Source organism: Amblyomma maculatum, chromosome 1 (assembly GCF_055883805.1).
Source record: "Amblyomma maculatum isolate TAMU_Amacu chromosome 1, ASM5588380v1, whole genome shotgun sequence".
Taxonomy (NCBI): Eukaryota; Metazoa; Arthropoda; class Arachnida; order Ixodida; family Ixodidae; genus Amblyomma; species Amblyomma maculatum.
The window spans coordinates 393,332,643-393,354,093 of record NC_139344.1 but is presented as its reverse complement, the minus strand read 5'-3'; the positions used below and the strand labels follow the sequence as shown (position 1 = coordinate 393,354,093).

General features: G+C 44.7%; 3 protein-coding genes across 4 annotated transcripts in view; 2 read left to right on the top strand and 1 right to left on the bottom strand.

Annotated features, from left to right (window-relative positions):
• The first annotated feature begins 3,556 nt into the window (after positions 1–3,556).
• On the top strand, positions 3,557–8,429 carry LOC146208569 (sequestosome-1-like). Its single transcript, XM_084594968.1, has 7 exons — positions 3,557–3,735; positions 4,155–4,329; positions 4,643–4,977; positions 6,078–6,285; positions 6,403–6,698; positions 7,273–7,420; positions 7,842–8,429. The coding sequence occupies exons 1-7, from the start codon at positions 3,679–3,681 to the stop codon at positions 7,970–7,972; spliced, it is 1,350 nt and encodes a 449-aa protein (XP_084451094.1). The 5' UTR covers positions 3,557–3,678; the 3' UTR covers positions 7,973–8,429.
• Positions 8,430–9,925: 1,496 nt separating this feature from the next.
• Positions 9,926–18,055, bottom strand: LOC146208568 (translation machinery-associated protein 7-like). Its single transcript, XM_084594980.1, has 4 exons — positions 17,904–18,055; positions 17,769–17,824; positions 17,262–17,349; positions 9,926–10,047 (listed from the first exon to the last, which is right to left on the bottom strand). The coding sequence occupies exons 1-4, from the start codon at positions 17,917–17,919 to the stop codon at positions 10,013–10,015; spliced, it is 195 nt and encodes a 64-aa protein (XP_084451106.1). The 5' UTR covers positions 17,920–18,055; the 3' UTR covers positions 9,926–10,012.
• Positions 18,056–18,255: 200 nt separating this feature from the next.
• The window catches only part of jar (Myosin heavy chain 95F jaguar), a 58,068-nt gene continuing 54,872 nt past the window's right edge, over positions 18,256–21,451 (top strand). The window contains exon 1 of one of the 2 annotated variants that reach the window (XM_084594950.1): positions 18,256–18,412. The gene's annotated coding sequence lies outside the window, so the exon portion shown is untranslated. The remainder of the gene's footprint in view (positions 18,413–21,451) is intronic. The other variant, XM_084594956.1, reaches the window with a different exon arrangement.

Genomic DNA, 21,451 nt, shown 5'->3' with positions numbered 1-21,451 from the left:
AGCACTGAAACCTCGAACAGTGCACTAGCTGCGCCGCGGCCGAGCTGAAGTTGCTGCTCAACTCAGCGCCGTAACCGAGACGAGCTCTATGCCGAGACGCGTGTTCAAGGGTTCAAGCTCGAGCATCGAAAGGTAGGCATATGAAACTAAAAGCACACAAAAAAATTCAGGATGGTCTGCCGTTATCAGATTTCGCTCACGATTTTCAGTGCTACAATGATGTATCCTCGTGGCGTTAAGGTCGTCAGAGACTGACCGCGTTCGGTCGTGGATTTTCGGTCAGCAGTCACTCGCTACTAACCCTGATTCTGATCACTGCACACGTTGCAGCAGTTGCAGCAAGAGGCGATCGTAGCACAGATTATCAAAACACATAGGACGGAACTTATTTACAACTCACCTTTCTGCGCACAGCAGTGCAACCAATGAAGAAATAACACAATTATAGCTCTTCACTAATGGCACAGATCGCAGATTACACGCACAATTTGTTCGGCTGCAGCAGGTTATAGGTACAATCTATGTCATCAAACACGAGATGATCACGACAGCAAATGGTACAGAATAGGCATCATTGCACCTACATATCGCCGGCACGGCCGCTCACAAAACTTCAGCGGTTGCTGTCTCGTTACTCCAACAACGCACACGGTCTTCAAAATATCACACATATCGATCCGGCGTTGCGACCACGAAAGAAGTTCTATGGCCTGCAGAGGACGTCAAGAAAAAGCAACGCGCGTCGGCGCCGGCATGCTATAGCCGCTAGCAGATTCAGTCGTACGACTCCTTTATATATAATTTCGTTTATTTTTGGCCTTCATAAGTTTTTCACCGCCACTATTCCTCCCAGCTCCGCGCCGCTTGCTCGTCGGACACCCTAGATGCTTTGCAACCACATTTAGCCAGCTCGGGTTTCACCGATGCCAGCGTCGACAAACGACGCTCACTATTTCTCTCTCTCTATCTGATGTTCCGTGCTGCGTACGTGCCATTAGATTTGATTGGTTGGTTTGTGGGGTTTAACGTCCCAAAGCGACTCAGGCTATGAGAGACGCCGTAGTGGAGGACTCCGGAAATTTAGACCACCTGGGGTTCTTTAACGTGCACTGACATCGCACAGCACACGGGCACCTTGCTTTTCGCCTCCATCGAAAAGCGGCCGCCGCCTTGGCGCCGCCACGTGAATAAGCTGCCCTTGAGAATTGTCAGATAGTATATGTTGTAGAAGTGCTAAAGCAATTCCGTTTGATTTTCATACTAGTCATGCACACAGCCTTCGCAGCCACTTCTCATTTCCCAAACCCTCTGCTCATGGCACACATACGATGACGGACATATGTGGCCGGTTACACGTAGAAAATGCGACATTGACGTCCGCCCAACTGTGTAGTACATGTTGTGGGACTGCCTTAATTACCAAGACATCAAAAGAAATAAGCTTTCAGTATGTCACCACGGTTAGTGCTTAGAGTTATTGATAAATTCGACCTCGCTCTATCATCTGATCTGCTGATCGTTCTGGTTAGCTCAGTCGGTAGAGCAACTGCCTCAGAAAGGCTGTGGTCCCGGGTTCAATTCCCTAGACCAGGAAGAAGTTTCTGGAACATCTTTCCTTTGTTGTATCCGTATGGCATGCGCTTAGGTGGATGTCAATGAGTAATTACTCCCTTCGTAATGACGTCCAAATGTAATCCCCCTGTCCCTCATCCCCCCTCCTGTGAATAGGCCTTCGTCAGCACCATTTAATAAATATTACTTACAAGCGCGAAAAGCGACCTTGTGCAAGCGGTTGTGCGATTTTAGGTCCAGTTGAGTAGGACAGGCCAGCTGAAACCATCTGAAACAGGGTACAATTAGCTGAAACTGTTTGAAATTTTTTTTTATCTATTTGGTTCAGTACAAAGTTTTTTACTTGGCGAAATATGTCGCTTATTAAGCGTACGATAAGACGAACAGTTTTTGAAGCATTTGGCATTGCAATACATAAGCTCTAAATTAAATCATGGAAAATCAGGAAGAAGATGATTTGACAATTTTCAAACAAAACCTCGAAATTCGTACTTTTTTCCAGCTCTCGGGGGGCACCTGGGAACGGAGGGCTCAGTTCATTTGAACTCCGGATAACCTGGCCATGTCTATTAAGGCACGTCCACCTCTTTGGATAGAATAACTTAGCACTCTTCAAGGAATCAGATGGCGATGAAGACTTGAGTCCCGAACGCAGTGCTGCGACTTCGGCGGTCAAGACGGCCCAGTCATCGGTTGGAGGTCGTTCCATTGCACTACCATACATCATCTGAAATTTGTCCTGCGCAACAATTGAGCCCGACTGCCATTGAAAACCAATAGAGCACGCTTTTGTGTATTAATAGTAAAAATCTAGAAGCCTAGAAATGCGAGATTCGAAGATATATTGATTGTTGTAAAGTTAATTATTTTCAAGCAAATATCCAAAATTTCTGTGGTTATGCTGCATGCTTCTTAATTCTCTAAAATTGCACCTACAATTTTTCGTTCCATATAGCTCCATGAAAGAAATTTCTTTGGAGATCCCGCGCGCGCATTCGAGACGCTCCGTTTCCCGATGTTGAGAAATTCCCGCCTTTGCGAAGAACGAGATATGCGACGCTCGATCCCTTCCGAAGAGTGGGGTCATATATTTCAATTTCCAATTTTGAAGGCACATATCTCTGCAGCCCTAGCTTTCCCATTAAAAAATAAGTCAGATTTTCAATGCATGTACATCCTTTGTCAAAAGTGTAGAGCCCAGGGGATCTACTTCTGAGCCGTGTAGTGGCACTGATTTAGCATTAGGGGAGGTCCTTCCCATTGGAGAGGGTAGGGCAAAAATATTCTTACCATCAAGAGGTTCGATCAGAACACACTAAATGCATTACAAGCTAGCCGCACGAAGTAGCTCAGAAGCATATACCCCATGAGCTCCACACTTTTGACGAAGACTGTACGTCACTGTATTCATGGTGGCTGGTTTGTAACTTTTTAAAGTGGATAATATATACGATTCGGAAGGATCCAGGCGCCACGCGCAGCTTAGAAAGGTAAAAATTTAGCCGCATAACATGTGCGTTTACATGAGATATTGCTGTCTTTCTGAGCTTACTTTCCGCTCCGAATTTGATTCATCCATAATGAAAATTTCGCGCAACCTAATTCCAATTGACGATGACCGCATATATACCTGCATTAATTATTGTTCATGACTGCTGCCTGCATAAAACCAGAGAACACCGCAACAACATTTCTCAAACAGCAGAAGGGCAGCTTTTAGCGATGTCCGAAAAGTGTACCTAAGGAATCACGCAATGCAGCACTCATCTAGATGCAGGGGCATGAGCGAACGAAGTGACTCACAGGGTCTCCCAACTTGCTACGCGCGGCCTCACTGGCTTACATGTGTTGACGCAAGAGCGGCTACGCAGGTAGGCAAGAGTGGCAAGGGCTCGCAAAGATGATATCATTGCGTATCCTTTCTCACGCTCTTTATTCACGGCCAATCGCAGAGAAGGATATGGTCACGTGATACGAATCGACCAATGTTTACTAACAAAATGGTGTCTCCTTGAGGTGGTGACACGGAAGAATTGAAGCGGCCGGCAGAATCGTCGAGAACATTTGACTAGGTGCAAGTCACTTAAACTCGAGCGTATAAATACGATGGACAACCGCCAGTCGCCGTTTTGGACTGGATCTGCCACCTCGTCGCAACCTCAGGTGAGCTTGCCATGCAAGCAAACTTACTTTAGGCATGGCGTCAGCTGTTTTGTGCCTACCGCGGAACTTGCATGCATTATTCTTTAGCTAGGCAGCTTGTATACTTATCCATGTTATGTAGTTTTTCTAAGTTATATTGCTAGCTATAGGTATACGTTTGTCGTGCCATCGGCGATCTCGAACAAATCGTGTGCGACATTGTTCGCACGTTTAATCAGGAAGTGGCCTGATCTGTGGCGCAGTTAGGTTCCAGCATTCTTCGAACTGACGGTCAGCAGCCGTCATTGATCAGCCGTATACACTCATTGATCTGTGCCCGAAGCGTCATGTGTCCATTCTGTCTTGCTTTTATGATCAGGTGTAGCACCTCGCACGGTATACGTTGGATGATCGTAATCGCTTGCGCATATGTTTTGCAGGTTCGATTGACAGACCCAATGACTGTGACAATCAAGGCATACCTGCGAGATCCTTTTGGATCCGTGACCGAGATCCGTCGATTTGTCATCGAGGATCTGCGGGATTACAGGAGACTTTATGAGAGAATCCGGATGGCCTTTTCGTTAACCATGGAATTCATTTTGTCCTGGACCGGTAAGTGCGCAATTTCTCCGCGCTTCACTAACGCCGCACAAGGCATCGCTGGGTTCTTTGTCGCGCGGTTTGCCTAGCATTTGTTTCGCGTTGAGTCCACCCCATGCGCCCGCAACAGATTGGCATGATGCAGTTCGGATTGTTATGCGCATTGGAAGCCTGCTTGCATTATATTAGCATTGCAGTTTTTTCCATTACAAGGCAGGTAGGGGACATTCCAGCAATGCATGATGTTACATGAAGCTTGCTTTATAAACGAAGAGAAGTAAACGTGTTGTAGTTTTAAACGTATTACTGATTCGATTTTTTACAGATCCTGAAGGAGACGAGATTGTCATGTCCAGCGATGCAGAGCTTGCACAGGCCGTGCAGAATATGAAAGACGGCGTGCTGAAGATCTTTGTAGTCTTAGTGTCACCTGCTGGTGCCAACAGTGATGAGAGGAAGCCCGCGCCAGCTGCTGGTGCCAGTGCTACGGAGGATTCCACCCGTGTTCATGCTGGGGTGCTCTGTGATGCCTGTGACCAAGAGATCCGTGGAGTACGGTACAAGTGCCTGCAGTGTGAAGACTATGACCTGTGCGACTCATGCCATGGAAAGAAGATCCATGACGAACACGATATGCTGAAACTTGTCAACCCTGGCGTGGTGAGTTAGTCTTGGTGCTGCTGTTGTTGAGATTGATTATGGAGTATGTGTAGAAAGGAGTTGAAAGGGTCCAGCGTTTTCCTGGAGCAGCTCTTGCCTTATGTGGCTACTTATGCACATGGAAGTGCAGGGATTCACTGTCTTTTGAGAATGTTGTGATTTTAGGGCGACTATGGTTGGTGTCCCACAGCAGGGGTTAATGCAGCAGTGTGCTTCTCAGTGTTGGCATGATAATATTTGATTCATTCCATGCATTTTGTTGGGCAGTATTTGCCAAAAGGCAGCAAATTGTTAATTTCAAATGAAGCTTGTTTTGCATATTAAGTTTCCTGTCATTGTACGGTGGTTACAGATGCTCGATGATTTCATTCACTTGTGTGACATGACGGTTATAGCCCAATCTCTAGCAGTTGTTTTTTAGGATGGCTTCTGAATGGTGGCTACAAAGGCCTAGGGTTCACATTGCATATGCTTGATACAAAACCATAGTTTGTGAAATGAGGGAGAAATTTAAGTTTGTGGATGATTTAGAGAAGCTAGTGGTTAAAAACAAGGAAGGCACAAGCCGACTATCATAGTGTCTGAAAAGACAAAATTTAAATTTGAGATTGGGCTAACACCCATGAGAGTGTTCTTGGGAATCAACAATATTTTTATTTGTTCTGTGTCTTGTGTTAATTTAGGGCACCACTGCTCAGTATTTTTTGTAAAAAAGAAAAGGGATCCTCTAGATTTGAATCACTGAGCTTCTAGCTTGAATGGGTTACTTGAGTAAAATGTTTATTTTTGTTTATGCATGAACAGCATTTTGCAGTAACATGAGGAATCGGGAATTCTTGTGCATGGACAGCGGGCTTCATTCTGAGTGCCGTCAACTGCCTTTGCTTAGAATAATTGATAGGATTTGTTAGTGCATTTAATAATGCTAGTATGTTAAGGTATGGGAAGAGAGGTTCCTGTAATTTCCTGTGCTTATGGCCTGCAGTTGCAATGTAAAAGCCACTCTTTATGCCTTGCTGTCAGAGGTGCTAAAGAGGTGATTTATGTGTTGCCAGGCAAGGTTAAAATGGTGCAACGAGCAATGCCTTTTGCTGTTCCAGCGTCCTCTGTGGGCATTCCCTGGGTGGAAGCGCCTGTGGCGCCATTGTGGTTATCACCGTCGAGGTGGTCACAGAGGTACTGAGCGAGGGTGCCCTGCCCAGGGTCACCCCCGTTCACCACCACACCCCCGGCCAGACCAGAGGCAGCAGTACCAGGAGATCTTGCGTGGCATTGGCGACACGGTGGCCAACTTCCTCGAACCCTTTGGTAAGCATTTTTTGTCTGCAGACTACCAAAGGCTGTTGTGTCCAAGCGGATTGTTTTGTGCTGTCCTCTCAGGTACTGTCGTGGAGTTAAGAGTCGCGCCCACTATTTATTCTGCAGGCATTACAGTTGACGTGCTCAATGATATGGCCAGCAACACAGCACCGCCTGAACAACCCAAGAGGGACTGTGCAACAGAACCAATGGACACAGCGTCCCAGGACCAAGCAAGCTCCAGCAGTGCAGAGCATGTGCCCCCCGTTGCCAAACCGCAGAAGCCGATGGATGTTCAAGGAGCTGCCGCCAGCAGCAGTGTACCAGCAGCTCCAATTGGTGGGCCGTTCCAGGCAGCAGAGGCTGGCAGTGGTGGAAACACAACCCAGGGGGATGGCTCTAGGAATTCTGATGTTGTGGTGGTGAGTGCTTGTAGAATTTCCTTCAGATTGTACCCAGTGGAGCCCGTACCCACGTGACCTGGATTATGACTACGGCACTTGCCTTGTATGCGTACCAGGTGTGGCCAAAATATAATGGAGCACACTGTGACGTTTGACACACATTTCTTAGAGAAGATATGATGGTTTCTCAGGTTTATGTGCATGTGCACCAGCGGCATGCGCTAGCTTAAATATAAAATATTTCATAAATTTCTTTGGGTAAGGCATGACAGGAATTAAATCTGAAGTGTGCTCTGTAATGTTATTGGCAACATTGTACTGCGCATGGCAGTATACTTGGTATGCTGCGAATAAAACATGGGTGTGGTTTGGGCCATTTAATTGAAACAACAAATAATACTCTTCAGAAAATTTGCAGGGGTTTGAGACATTTAATCTGAGGGGGCTATTTATGAGCAAAGTTTTATCATTTTGACGGAAAAAATACCCGTGGGATACATTATGGAAGTAAATACTGCAATTTGGCCCCCCTTGAAGTGTAATGTGGCTTGAGCTGTTGTTTGACTTGCTGCTTTTTGTATTGTTTATGCAGGATTCCGACGGGGCACCCTCTGGCTGGACCCTGCTGAACCCTTTGCGTGATTCTGTCATGGAGGAGACCACCCTGCCCCCTCCCATCAGCCCACAGGTTGTGCCCGCAGTACCGCTGTTGCCAGCTGCTCCTAAAGCAGACAGCCCTGGTAAGCTGGCAGGGCACTGACGTTTTTTTCTCTTTATTATCACGAGTTTTGTAGATTTGTCATACTTAAGCGGTTTAACTTCATTAGGGTTTCATCACTTCACCCATTTTCAATATTTTTTGTGCTTGGAGTACTGTAAGAGTGAACAGAGACCTGTTGGCACTCATCCTGTGGTAGGATTGCAGTTAATGAAGAGGCACAACAGCCATTTAGTAAAATTCAGCATTTTAGCTTTTTGTGTCTGTGTAGAAAGCTTCATGCAGACTACTTATAGGTTCATTTTAGCAAAGCAGCAGCATTCATTCCTTATTTCCACGCAACCGCTTATGATGTACAACTGCATCAGTTTATTTTGAGTAGTCCTCTTGTTCTGCTCGATTGTCCACTGTAACTAATCTGATGCCCGTCACTTGCCTTGCAGTTGACATTGCCCTCACTCAGATGCTCGCCATGGGTTTCAACAATGAGGGTGGCTGGCTGCGCCAGTTGCTCGAAGTCAAGCATGCCGACATTGGGGCAGTCCTAGAGTCCCTGCACCCATCCCCCAAGTAAAGCCGCTACACCATGTGTACCACTGCACAGCAATAAAAATTTTTGCCAGGAACTCCTGTGACGAAACACAGCGAGGCATATTTGGCAGTGGCTCTTCAGTGTCCGAGAGCAGCAATGCTTTCAGTACGTGTAATACAAGGACCAATTCATTATTTGAGCTTGTCGCAGTGGTATGCTAGTAGTGTGCTGCAGCAAAGTATTAGCTTTTATCTGCTTTTTTATTAGTACTGTTTTAGAATGCCTGCTTACTGTGATCAGTTCCCAGCTAAATGTACTACATTCCTTGCAACCAAAGTGAATGTTAGAACTCTTCCTTGCAAGTGTGTAATCAAATGTTTTGTAACCAAAGGTGTTGTACTATTGACACTTGCATCTGAGAATGTGTGAAAAATGCAGTGTTGTGTGCAACTGCTCTGTAATGACTGAGTGGAAATAAAAGTGTTTCTTCCACTGTTGAGTTTTGTTGTACAGGTATGCATTTGCAATGCACCAGTCTGCAACGAGACTCCTCAAAGGGATTCACATCCTTATGTACTTGTCTTTTCTTGAGATGGTAAGATAGCATTACACGCAAGCTGAGCAGACGAACTAAAAAAAAAGTTTCAAAATGCATGACAGTGTTTCAAGGACCAACTTCCTTAACGGGGAACAGAGAATACAATTTGCCCTGCATTCAAACCTCTAAGGGACCATGTTTACTGATAATGGCACTTCATTTACAAGCTAAACAAAAAAACGCATTGACAGCTGGCAAATCTCGCAAGCAAGATGAAATATTTTTATAAAGTGAGGCCCTGAGGCTACACTGCACAGCTGTTCACTTAGGCTCATGATGAAATAGTGTGAAAAGTAGACTGAACGGAACAGGCGACACATCCTTTTCAAAAAGGACATAGCCGTTTTGAATAGACTGGTGGGGAGATTTTACAATGCAATTTTCTCGATAACAGGTGTTAAGAGGTGCTGGACAAACATTGGCATACCTAAATGCCAGAACACTTTTATTGAGAGCAATAATTGGAGTTGTCCTCAGTGTAATTTTAACTGCTCATATTTAAAGGAGTTGCATACAAAATGGTAACCTGGTATTTCATGACACATTCTCTCAGAGTGAAACTTTTTCCTCCTCACTGGTTGTCTCAGTTAAACGCGATTGTTGCCGAGAGGTGTCTAACGCAACCCACTCACTGAAGGCACAAAATGATTACGGTCAGAGAAGGTAACTGCAGAGTGTAGCTGTTGCCATACCATTACCTCCTGGCACTGTTCACGGCTGGTTTTCAAGTTCATCACATAAAGCAACCTGAAGAGGAACACACCCCAGGAAAGATGCTAGTAATTTATTTGAATGCTGAGAGTTAAAAAAAAAAGAAGTTAAGAAAATGCATTCAGAGGATTCGCACAATGTTCCTGTGCAGTGATAAGTGGTAGTAATCCATTGCGCCACTGGAGACTAGAATGGCGGGCTTTAAATACACTTTTATTCACATTGACAATATATTCGCAATTTGTCGCCAGGTGACACTGCTCAGAGTACCCCACTGTTGAGAGAATGGAATCACACTTTCGTGACATGCTGCTCGACTTAAGGCCATTTTCAATATCCCACGTTGCTATAATACTTGCAAATATTTTTTCAACTTTCATGAGAGAGGGATCACCAGAAAATACTTTCAATGGGGCACCAAAATCTGGCCACTGTACAACTTCCACTTTCTCAATTCTCTGCAAAACCAGTGCAACTTTCTAAGCATGTTCATTTTGTAGACCCTGCATAATGTTTAGGGAAAACAGGCAGAATGCAATTTTATTTGACAAGTAGAGTGCAATAAAAATGTAGATGGTATCAATGGGGCACCAAAATCTGGCCACTGTACAACTTCCATTTCCTCAATTCTCTGCAAAACCAGTGCAACTTTCTAAGCATGTTCATTTTGTAGACCCTGCACAATGTTTAGGGAAAACAGGCAGAATGCAATTTTATTTGACAAGTAGAGTGCAATAAAAATGTAGATGGTAACCAGTAGAGGCAATCATGTGTCATTTCTTCCCAGACTTCTTGATGCCTCCGCTCACTGTAAATAACACCAGCATTCCAGCTTAGTGACTTATTTACAAAACATAGCACTATTAGTCACATTGTGACCAATGTTACAGTGGAGAGAGCAACCAAGTTTGATGTCAGAAAATGTGAAAGCCATAAGATTGCAATTTGAATCAATTGCATTATATTAAGTGCAAAACGATTTTAGCAAAATTATTCAAAATGCAGGGGCATGCACAGGGGTGCAATGTACCATTAAAACATGACCACTCTCGGCTCCTTCAAAAGAGCTTCGAACCCCCCCGCCCCACTAATTTCTGTTAATAAACTTTTGTCAATAAAAAACTTAAAGAATACTTAAGTGCCACCCTGCAATTTTTGCTCTGTGGGTCGGTAGTCTTTGCTAGGGGGAAGGGAGCTACATGACCTAGAAGATGCTTTTCAGTCTCCACATTGGCAGGAAGCTCAAGTCTTCACCTTTCACAGCGGGTCTGTGGGTCTCTGCGTTCGTTATAGCAGAGTTTTGCGGCCATGCTTGTTCATTTAAACAGATACACAGGGTCATAACCCTAACATACTTTGATGGTAGCTCCCCCATCATTCATAATAAGCGAGCATTTGCTGTAGTTGGACACAACTCAAGAATGAAGCGGCAAGTTCCCCCCTCAAGGGAGGTCCTTCAGCCGATGGCGTTGGCCAACACTTATCAGGTAAGGGTTAACCCTTTGCACCTACTACTAGTATGACATTGCTTGGTTTAACAGGTGAAGGGGGGATAAACCAGGAGCAAACCATAACGTCTTGGAAATTGATGACTCCATTGGCTAGAGGGTCGCCTCTGAGGGACATCTGCCGCTTCATTCTTGAGCTGTATCCAACTATAGCCCAGCAGGTGTTATTAATCTTTTTAGCCTCAAAAAGCCCTGAGCTGTACCAAAAGTCATTACTACTGAATTTGTCAGTCTTTATGAGAGGCGATGAGTCTGCTTGCCTTTTGCATAATTTTAGTCGGCAAGTGACAGTCATCGAATACGCAGCCTAAAAACGAAATGGGTAAAGGTTAGGCACTGGGTAAGGCATGGACCGGAATCGGTATTCAAGGAACCCAGGAAATGGAGAGAAACCCAAGGGTTCTACGAAACCCAGTTTGAGAACCGCTGTTCTAGTCTCTGGATGTTTCTTTGGCAGCTCATCGCAACCTGCTTCCTTCTACCACCAGAAAATTAACACATGGTGTAGAAATCCAGTTTCCCACTCCATCACTATGAGGACGACCCCCGTCCCATCATGTGTCGGGACAGCGCAGACTGGGCGAGGAGGTAAATATTTCCCAGATGGGAGAAGCAGAAACAGCGACAGGAACACAAATGGTCATTTCTGCAAGCTTTCAAAAGCAGGGGACGACCTGGCCCAAAGAATGCGTTGTCCATAGGAAGACTTGTCGGACAAGGGGCATTCACCAAAGCCACCTAGACTACTCAAGGCCTCTCCGCTTGCTCCGTGACGTCACGCTAGTTGCCCGTCCGCCGCTGGCCTCCTCTCGCGGCTGGGAGGGTTCCGCGGCAGTTTTCAGCGCATTATTGTACTATCTGAGGTACACTGGCTATAGCAATGCTTCTAAAGAATGTTCTTTTAACCACTTGCATAGTTTATGTATTTTCCGAATTAATTTATAATTCGGGCTTTCTTTCGTAGTCCTCGCGATACTCTTCCTATTGCAGCTAAGTGCTTCGTTTTTATAGTTTCATGTGAAAACTTGGGAATAACCATTGCACTGCTATATTTACTGAACTTGAGTTTACTGCAGATCACATTAATGCAAGCATTATTTCCCAGACAGCATATAGCACAAGAATATATAAGATCAATGTGCAAATGCATTTTGCGGCTTTTTAAGGAGGCGTACGTTATTTTTTTTTTTGTACACTGCGAAAGCGGATGCCTTGTTAAATATCGAAATAAGCAAAACTCATGAAGCCGTACAAAACAGTAGCATGCAGCCATAATGAACATTATATTGCTCTGTGCTTTTCATTAAAATATTTCAATTCTTTAATGTTTTCAAATTGCTGACAGCTGCCTTCCCGAAGAGTTTAATTTTCGTTTCCAGTGACTGTCGAGAACTTGGTGTCGCAAACATTTACTAGCTTGGTGAATTTTTGCATTTTTCTTCTCCGCTTGCCTCTGTAGGAATCATTAAGGATTTCCTTGATGGTGTAATTAGGGTGCCTCGATGCGCACCCGCTTGTAATTTTTCCGACGCGCCCTCTTTCTTGCTGGGGTCTTGTAAAAGAAGGTGTAGGAGAAATGTACGATGACCAATTAGGGAACTTCGAAGACACTGAGACCGCGCTTGAGCGACATGGTTCTTACCATTTGTTTATTAGGACATGATAACTTGGTGATGAATTCTTGCTCATAAAAATTGAGTGCGAATACCAGCATGACGACACTTAAATATAATATCATCCTCTCGTAACCACTATCCAACAACTTTTAAATTTACAAAAGGTTTTTGTTGTGTGTTGGGTTTTATGGTGTGTGCCTTAGCTAAATCTATCGAAATGGGTTAAATTTTATTTACTTAGCTTGGAATGTATACGGCTGTAGTAAATTCCTTGCAGGAGCTCCAAGCTTTTCTGTGAGCTTCATTGCTGGGAAAACCAAACGCTAATGACTTATGGGCTCCTGTCATAATCCAGGCACACACTATCGTCCCATGTCGTGGCGGTTGCTAAAATCGCCTGCTTTTCTTCAGCACCACGTTTATCATGGTATCGACGCGCACAATAAAGCCAAGGTAAGGCAGTTTGACTTCCTGAAGATCGAAAACAGAGACGTCGGAAAAGAGAAATGCCAGCACGTTCGCTGACTAACATAACCATAGGCAGATAGAGCGGAGAGATCCACCTGTGCTGCCTTCCAGGTGCGATGCACCTGCATGTGTTGCCTCCCCCTGCGCTGCACAGAACTCCTACTATCGTTCGCGGTCGGGCAACTAGTGTGACGTAGAGCCCTGTGGAGAGGAGGAGCGCGCAGGCCTTGTCCAGTCTAGGTGGCTTTGCATTCACATGAGGGACCACCCTTCTCTACCCGGATGTTGTGAAAACGGGTCACCTGTCGGTCGTGCGGAGTACAACAAAACAATCTTGAGTATGTCTTGTGGGACGCATGATATATAGTATAGATTATTCGTAGTAAATTAAAATAAAAAAGCTGGCATCCAATTTCAATGCAAGCAGTCTTCAAACAATGAAAATTCTAATTTACACTTTTCCTTTTGCCACTTATCGCGTACATTCTTTGCACCTATAATGCGATAACAAAACAGAATAATCAGAAATAAACAATGAAGATTATGTCTACTCCCCTTTATCCCCATCCATGGCCATGAGCCTTCTCATTCAATAAAGGACATTCAATCAATCAATCAAATAATTGTGAACATGCCGTCGCATGTGCAGACTGATGCATACTTTGATAACTTACCATCGTCATGCCAGCAACTTTACACACCTTGAGACTTTTATGAATGCATAAAAATGCTCTTTTGGTAACTTTGATTGTATGCTTAAAATGCACCCTTTAATTCGATATACACTGCTTATCCACTGCACAACCGAAATTTTTGGTCCTTTCCACTCTGACGCACCACTAATCCTACGCAATCGTTGTGCTGCAACTTTCCAAAGCAATTAAACCATGGCATGACCAGAGAAAAACAGAAAAATAATTATCGGTGATGCCTCACTTCTCCCTGATGTAATGTTTTTCTTGACGTTCTGACGTCTTTTGTCTCGCTCTCAACTTTTGTTTTTGCAGCAAGTGTCATGTATCATATTTTCCTGCCAAGTTCAGTGCATGCATGATACGTAAGCTGCACTTCACATATGCAGTGCATAATTATTGTATTCTAGTGTATTGTTTTTGCGTACAAACTACAAATCTCATACTACCCCGCGAATGCTCAAATCCGGTCGCAGTGTCAAGAATTGGCACAGGGAATTTTTCAAGCTGCGGCTGGCAGCCTTTTGATCTTTGACATTCATTGCAATATTGAGCAAGATAAATATAACACTTTGATTTCATTTCATTTTTGAAGTAACTGCAGTCCTAAACTAGGTACCTAGTAATAACTTAAAAAATAGTGAGGGTGTGCATTCTAGTCAGTTCCTGTCGTGGCTCTAATGCCTACCTTGTCTCGATGCTCTTATTTTGACCTCAAACTGTGATATTATATGTAAAATATCCTCGCTACTTCATTGTAAACCCGCCTCCAGCTTTTTCGTCCCTTCTTCGCCCCATCCACACTACCCGAGTTCAAAGTTCCAACATTGCACACTGAACTCTGTTGCGGCGAAGGAGTGAGGAAGGCAGAGCAGACGCACTCTCTCCTTGGCACGCACCCAGTCTCTGTCGTCTGGCAACAGAAACACCCCTCTTCTACTCCGTTTGGGAGCTTTGCGTATACGCAAGTGGAGGGCAAGATTCATGGCTGGCCTCAAGACTTTGTGCGCTCTCTGCGGTGTGGAGGAGTCAACTGACCACGTAGTACTGGAGTGTCGAGCTATCTTCCCATCTGTCCGTACGGTGTCATTACCCGTGGCGTTTGGTTTTAGGATTAGCGATGGAGGGATGGTCGCAGTGGACGCAATTGAGGCAACGAACAGACGTTTGGAGTTTTGGTGGCTGCGAACAGCGGTGAAATGCACTTCAGGGTGACCCTGCCCCAGCAGCAGTGACCATGTTTACTGTTTTCTGTCCTTTCGTTTTTTTTTTTTTTTTTTTTGGGCCATGCCTATATTTTTTGGAGCTAAACTGGTGACCTGATACAAAGGGTGGGTCGCCATCACCATCATGATTTTGCCTGAAGAATGTCTTCAAACACTGGAAGACCCTTGCTGCCATGTTTAGCACATGCAAATGTTTGCTGCTGAAGTTGCCTCACTACCCCAGCCAGCACGTTGGAAGCCCTTCTTCATAGCCTTCTTCCAAGGGCCGACTTGCTGGTAGCTAGTCTGCTCACTCTGTACATTATGTGAAAGTCCAATAAATAGCATCTGAGTGTACCTGCTTTGTTGTCCCTCTTTTGTTCCCTTAAGCATGAACCTCTGCGTGGTCCACGAGCAAAAATGTTGCAGCCATAGAATGAGTGCAGACTCACATACATCTCCGCAACAAGGTGCTTGCAACATTTAAGCCATAATTAAAAACAAAGCGCAATAGCACATGACAGAATGCATTAAAGCGCTTCAACCATGGTACTCTGCTGCCCTCTTGTCGTTAAGGTTCTTCATTTTCAACCATGTCCACACTATGGCAACACCTCCATAAATGACATTTAAGATGCCTATGCTACATTTACGTTCATATGGCTCAACAGCTCGGTAACATTTAATGCAAATGACGAGCTTTTTTTCTATCATAGCCGACAATGATGTACCTAATGTTAAAAAATGAAAAACAAAATAAAAATAAAAACAGAGCAGTGCTTACAATGACAAGCTTGAAACTCAAGAAGAAAGTGTAGGAGAAGTACAAGGCATCACTGAAGAGGAAAAGATCTAACTAAAATCTAACGGATGGCAACACACGGGGAATATGATTCTTCTGCTGATCGCCCTGGTTAGCTCATTTGGTAGAACGACTGCCCCGGAAGGCGGTAGTCTCAGGTTCGATCTCCGGATCAGGACGAATTTTTCTTTAACTATGAATTTTCTGAGAAAGCAGTATAGCTTTTGTTTGTAGCTTGGCTGTGCTTGGATGGACTTCAATGAGTAATTACTCCCTTATTGCATAGTGGCAGTTGGCAGTGTTTGGAAATATGTCCCCTCCACCAAAAACTATTGGGCTGTTACATATCTCAGGTGCTTACATAAAAAAAGCTTTGATTTGTCCAGGTACAACGCTCAGCAATAGGAATTTTCCTCTCAAGTGTCATGCCTCTCTCTCATGGACAACAAAGTATGTGGGCATCAGGAAGTGATGCTTGCTGCCTGTATGTATTGGGATCGAAGAGAACAAGATGTAGCGCACCAAGACAAGGACAGAGAAAGGAGACACACCAGAGCATGTTCTGCTCAACATCTGTGGATTTTCTAACTTCTTCTCTCGGCATGGTAATGCTTGTGTATACACAGCATAGTGCGATTTGCTGTCATCTTCAGTCTGGCTAGTGCATTCATATGTTCATGGTGGCAACAGCTCTGAACATGTCCATGCTCCTGACATAGATGAGCATGCCTTTGAACTGGCATATTTTTATACTGAAGGACAAGCTTCTTGGTAGCTCTACAGCTTCAGGGTGGACGATCAGGTAGACTAGTGCGCGCAAGACAAAGCAGCTGGGTTAAGATGAACATTCAAACGCACATTCACCGAAACCCTGCAGTCAAAACAAAATTCCCCGATTTGTCAACACAGCAATGATGTCATAGGTTATGACGGCATTCAATCACCACTGAGAAGTGCCTCATAAGAAAGAAAAACTCATGCAAAAAGGATGTGATTGAGCGAAAATTAAACCGCTGCACTTTTGGTTGCAAGCTGGGCAGGCTATTTCTACACTATTGGGGTGCATTCATTCTTATGAGACCAGGTCGTACTTTGAGTGGTCAGCAATCACACATTACATTATAGTTAGAACGAGAGGAAAAAGATGGTTTACACGGTATGAAGGAGCATTGAACAAGGGTAAATGAGGTATGCCTCAGTTTGCAGGTCGAGCCAACGTTTCGACAAGTACACTTGTCGAAACGTTGGCTCGACCTGCAAACTGAGGCGCATTCCCTATACCCTTATTCAGTGCTCCTTCATTACATTACAGTGATACTTGGTAGGACTTAAGTCCACTACTACTTGCCCCAGCTAATTAGCGTTGTCAAAACCACTATTTCACAATGCATAATCATTAGATAACACTATCGCAGCAACTCTTACGGGTGCTTAAGAGTCCCGTAACTTTGTATTACTTTTCTTCAGGGTTGGATAATTGGGATCTGTCCAAGTCATTTATGACTATATGGTGCGAAACATGGAGTAAAGGTAAAAATTAAAGCATAAAACCGTTTGCCACCCCAACTGATTGATTCAAAGCATAATATGTATACAGGAAATTAGTACAGGTGCTTAAAGGGATCATAATTGGAAAAAAAAAAAAAAAAAAAAAAAAAAAAAAAAAAAAAGGTAGCAAAAAGGCGCTCCAGAAGTATGCAAAGAAAGGAAAAAACTATTAGGACGCCGTACCGAGGGGTCCCTTTCCAGCAGCCTTCGCCGCTGCCTCCTTGAGGGCCTTCTGCTCTTCTTTTTGTCGCTGTTTGAACTCCATATCACTCTGAGAAAATGAGAGAGAAAATAAAGTTCGCACATTCAGCTGATTATCCGGCAAGCATACCCTCCTGCCTACGTCGCAGCTGACAATCGAAGCTGGCTGAGGGGTGAACACAGTGCCATGTGCGCCCGATAATAACCATTGCTGCCTTACGTTTCAAGGCTTGCCAACATGTTTGCCCAGGCATACTAAAGCGCTCGAAAGCGAGCACGGCGTTTGAACTCACTGACTGAAACGCGTTCTTGCAGAGGATTTGACAAAGCGCAGGACATGTCGTTCTTTTTGGTCGACTTCGTGTACACAGCGATCTTAAATGATGCAAGAGTAGCAGATACGGCAGGCTGCATATTAGAATACACGTTTTAAATCCACTAAACTGCCCTGACGGAACAAAATGTGACTGGCAACGAAACGTGTCCCACCTCGTCCATTTCTTTCTTTTCCTTCTTGGCAGTCTTCAGGGGTTTCTTCTTGCCGCCTAGAATTTTTAAAATTTGTTAATAAAACCAAAGTCGGAGCAACACAAGCCATATCACCACAAAAGTCCACGTTCTCACCTTCCCTGCCAGACATTTTGCCGCACGCGGTAGCAGCACTCGACACGACGAAACGTTAGCACCGCTCTTGCCTCGCCGCTTTCTGGCTTTCTTCACAACCTTTTAAAGGTTTCCCTAAAAATCCCAAAGAGGGCCCAACGAGCACATAGTTGATGCAGTTGATGTTGATGCTGCTTTCGAAGATTTGACTTGACCTAAAAATAAATTTACGACTGACATAATTTTTTAGGTTAGTTTTACTAACCCAAGCATTAATCAGATGTTTGTATTAAACTTTTGAGCACGCTTGCTTGTGAGTACCTGTGAGTACCGCAAGGGTATGGCCAGGTATGGCTCGTATTGGCTTATTCGCCGGTTTTACAGCAGACCCAGCAGACTGAAACGCTGAAATAACAAATCAAGAAAAGAAATGCGCTCGGAAAAAACGAGTACTCGGCTCGCTCGGCGCTAGCCACGCGAGCTGCTAGCGGCAGCGATCGTTTACTGTGGCAGCTGAAATCGGTGGTGTGGTAAGTGAAGTAATTCCCATTTTTAGAGCTCTCTCATTTCCTGAGCTTTTGTAGCCTTTGACTGGCCGATATGATGCGCGGTATTTCGCGTAGCTTTTACGTGCCTGCTGTTGCTGTATTCTACTGACAACCGCCTCCAAAAAAGCAGCAAAAAGTTTGCTTAGGCATTACCTCTTCATTTACCGACCCGACCTAGGCGTTGTTCGCTGGCGTATTTTTCGTTCGCCGCGTTTTTAGCTTGCGGAGAGCGCACCAGTTCGCCAACAAATACTCTACGGGTATAAGACAACGAAAGCGAGCAACAAATATGCAGCCTGCTGCTGCCTAGAACCGCGTCTGGTGCAGGCATATTTTTCGCCCGCCGAGTTTGTGGCTTGCCAGCGAAGGAAAATATTGCTTGGTGCACAGCACGTTACGTGCTGGGCTTCGAAATGAAGCTTAGGCAGATCGTAACGCGAACCGCTCGGGGGCTCGCGTTGCATAATTGTCTAGCGGGGCTAACGCGCTCCGAACTCGCACCACTCGCACGCTACAGGTGGAAGGGGGGCTGGTGGGAGGGTGGATTGACGGAGCGCTGTCTGCTCGTGCTAACGCTCTCGCGCAATGCGATATCGGTGTTTGTCGTTCCGTTGGTTCCGTTGTCTCGCACGCATTTCATTCGCAGGATCGCTTGGAAAGCACGTACTGTACACGCGTCTTTATTGCGGAACTGCGATCTCCCGTGCTGTCTTGGCGTTCATCCTGCTTCAGAGGCGGATTCCGGATTTCTCTGCTTTGCTTTTATTCTCGGATGTAGCGTCACGCATGGAAGGCGGTGCACGCACGCACGTTCTGCCGCGAACGGCGGCTGCGGTGGCGGCTGTTGTGCCCAGCGCGAACAATGCCGTCGTTGTATGGCTGAGTGATGGACAATCTTATCGACTGTCGCTCTTCGCTGAACCCTGTTTTATGAGCGGCGCGGCCACCGCTCCCTTATTTATTTATTGTTTTATTAATATATATATATATATATTTTTTTCAAGCAATAACGTGTCCACTCCCTTCTCTGCGATCGAGATTCGGGCAGTGCGCCAGCAGGCAGCGGCCGCCGAATCACTTCCGACTCGCGAGCGATTAGCGTTATTGGAAATCGGGATCAAGGTTGCGCGCGCGCACAGCTGTTGGAGAGAAAACTTAGCTGCCACCGCTCACGCTCGGTCCGAGCCTTGCAGCTTTCTGCGCGGCACCCAGGGTTGGTCGCCGAATTGCATAATGCGGAGACATGTGTTCCCGCATTGGGCAAAGGACGCCTTCTTTGCGCGTCGTGTTGAGGACGTCCTGCCAACGTACCCGAACTTTCGGTATATCAACAAGTGCTTGTGTTTTGCTTTCCACTGTTAATCTTGCTATTAATTTTGCTTTCAGTAAAACAAATTTGACCTCAGTAAAGGCATCAATATCTGCACATGCATATACATTGGAAATACCTGTAAAGCATGTTTAGTGTCTCCCGTACTTTTCATGCGAGAAGATCATTGCGGAATCGTCCTTGCGATTTTTGCGTCTTTTAATTATTCCCTTTATCTGCTACTGTATGTACCGGCAAAAAAAAAAAAAAAAAAAAGGGCTTAGATAAAATGCAGTCTGTGCATGTCTAAAGCAAGCATAATTGGCAGTGAACCTGCAATAAGTGCAATATAACTTGGCACATATGCTTGTGACAACGGTTTGAAGTGCCTGCAGGTCGGCCGCATGCAAAAATTGTCTTTCCCTTGCAGTGAAGAGGTCCATAAACTGCCTCCCAGTCATGTGATAAGCACTATCATGCTTCGTAAGCACCCTGTCTGCTCTTTGCAGTGTGTAGACCATTCCATATGCCAGATTTGTGTTGTTCAGATGTTTTACATAATGCACTATCTTACCAGGTTTTGGAGTTCTAACTCTTGCAGCAGAGAAGGCACACACCACAAGTTTGGTTCATGTGAATAGGAAGCATTTTTGGATGCAGTGTATATTTTTTGCTCTTGTTTCTGCAATGCAGAGCTTTTCTGACTCGACATTTCCAGTAGTTTTTAGGAAGCAGGGCAAGTAATTTTATTTTTCATTCCTTTCATGGCATATTTCAGACATTTTTGCTGTTACTTAATGCATTTTGCTCCATGCCATAAAATTATAATATGAACATTATTTGTGCAATAAAAGAGTTGTTTAATACTCTTCCTCTACTTGGGTGTATTGTATGTGCCCCATTCCTAGTTTATCGATTATCTTCAGCTGTATTATTTAAAACATTGCTTATGCGCTGCTTTTGAATCTTGCATAGGTCTAGAAACTTGGACCTTTTCATTTTTTTTTGTAACTTTCTGTTTAGCAAAAAAAAAGCAAAATATTTTTTATTTTTCGTGCCAGAATTAAATGCTGTTACAATTTATCCTTAGTTTGCTTGTCTTCGTGCCCTGCCACATTTGTTTTAACGCGGTAGCGTTAAGGAGCTCGTGTCGCAGAAAAGCCGGTGTCGTCGGCGGCGTTGGCCGTGAGCGATAAATCCCGGCATGCACTTCATAAATAAAAAGCAACTTCCATGTGCGGTGCTGCCCCGACACGTGGCGCGCCACTCGCCCCTGACGTTTCGCCGTGCACCCTCACGGGTTGTAAAATCAAGCGTCCTTCCTTTCTTTAGATCACTATCTTTTTCTATTGAAGGTACCCCTGCGGATAAAAGTAAACGGAGCATGTAATTTGCTTCTAAAATTTTCCATGCATTGCCTAAATGAAACTGGCAGTCGTGGTATATGCGAATCGGTAGTAGATGCCAGTTCCCTTTTACTTAGACAATTATTGTTTTCTTATCTCCAGTGCAGAAGGCGTGATTTTAGTTTGAACGGAAAGCGTGCTCCGTTTACTTATGTCCGCACCTGTACATGCAGTGGAGATTATGTTCGAAAATACAAGAGTTGCAAGCTTGTATAATGTTAGTAGTGATAATCGACTGTGGTGGGACATGTGTCGACTGTCAAGAGGTTTTGGTGCTATGGTTGTGATAGTCAAGTTGCTGTGCTT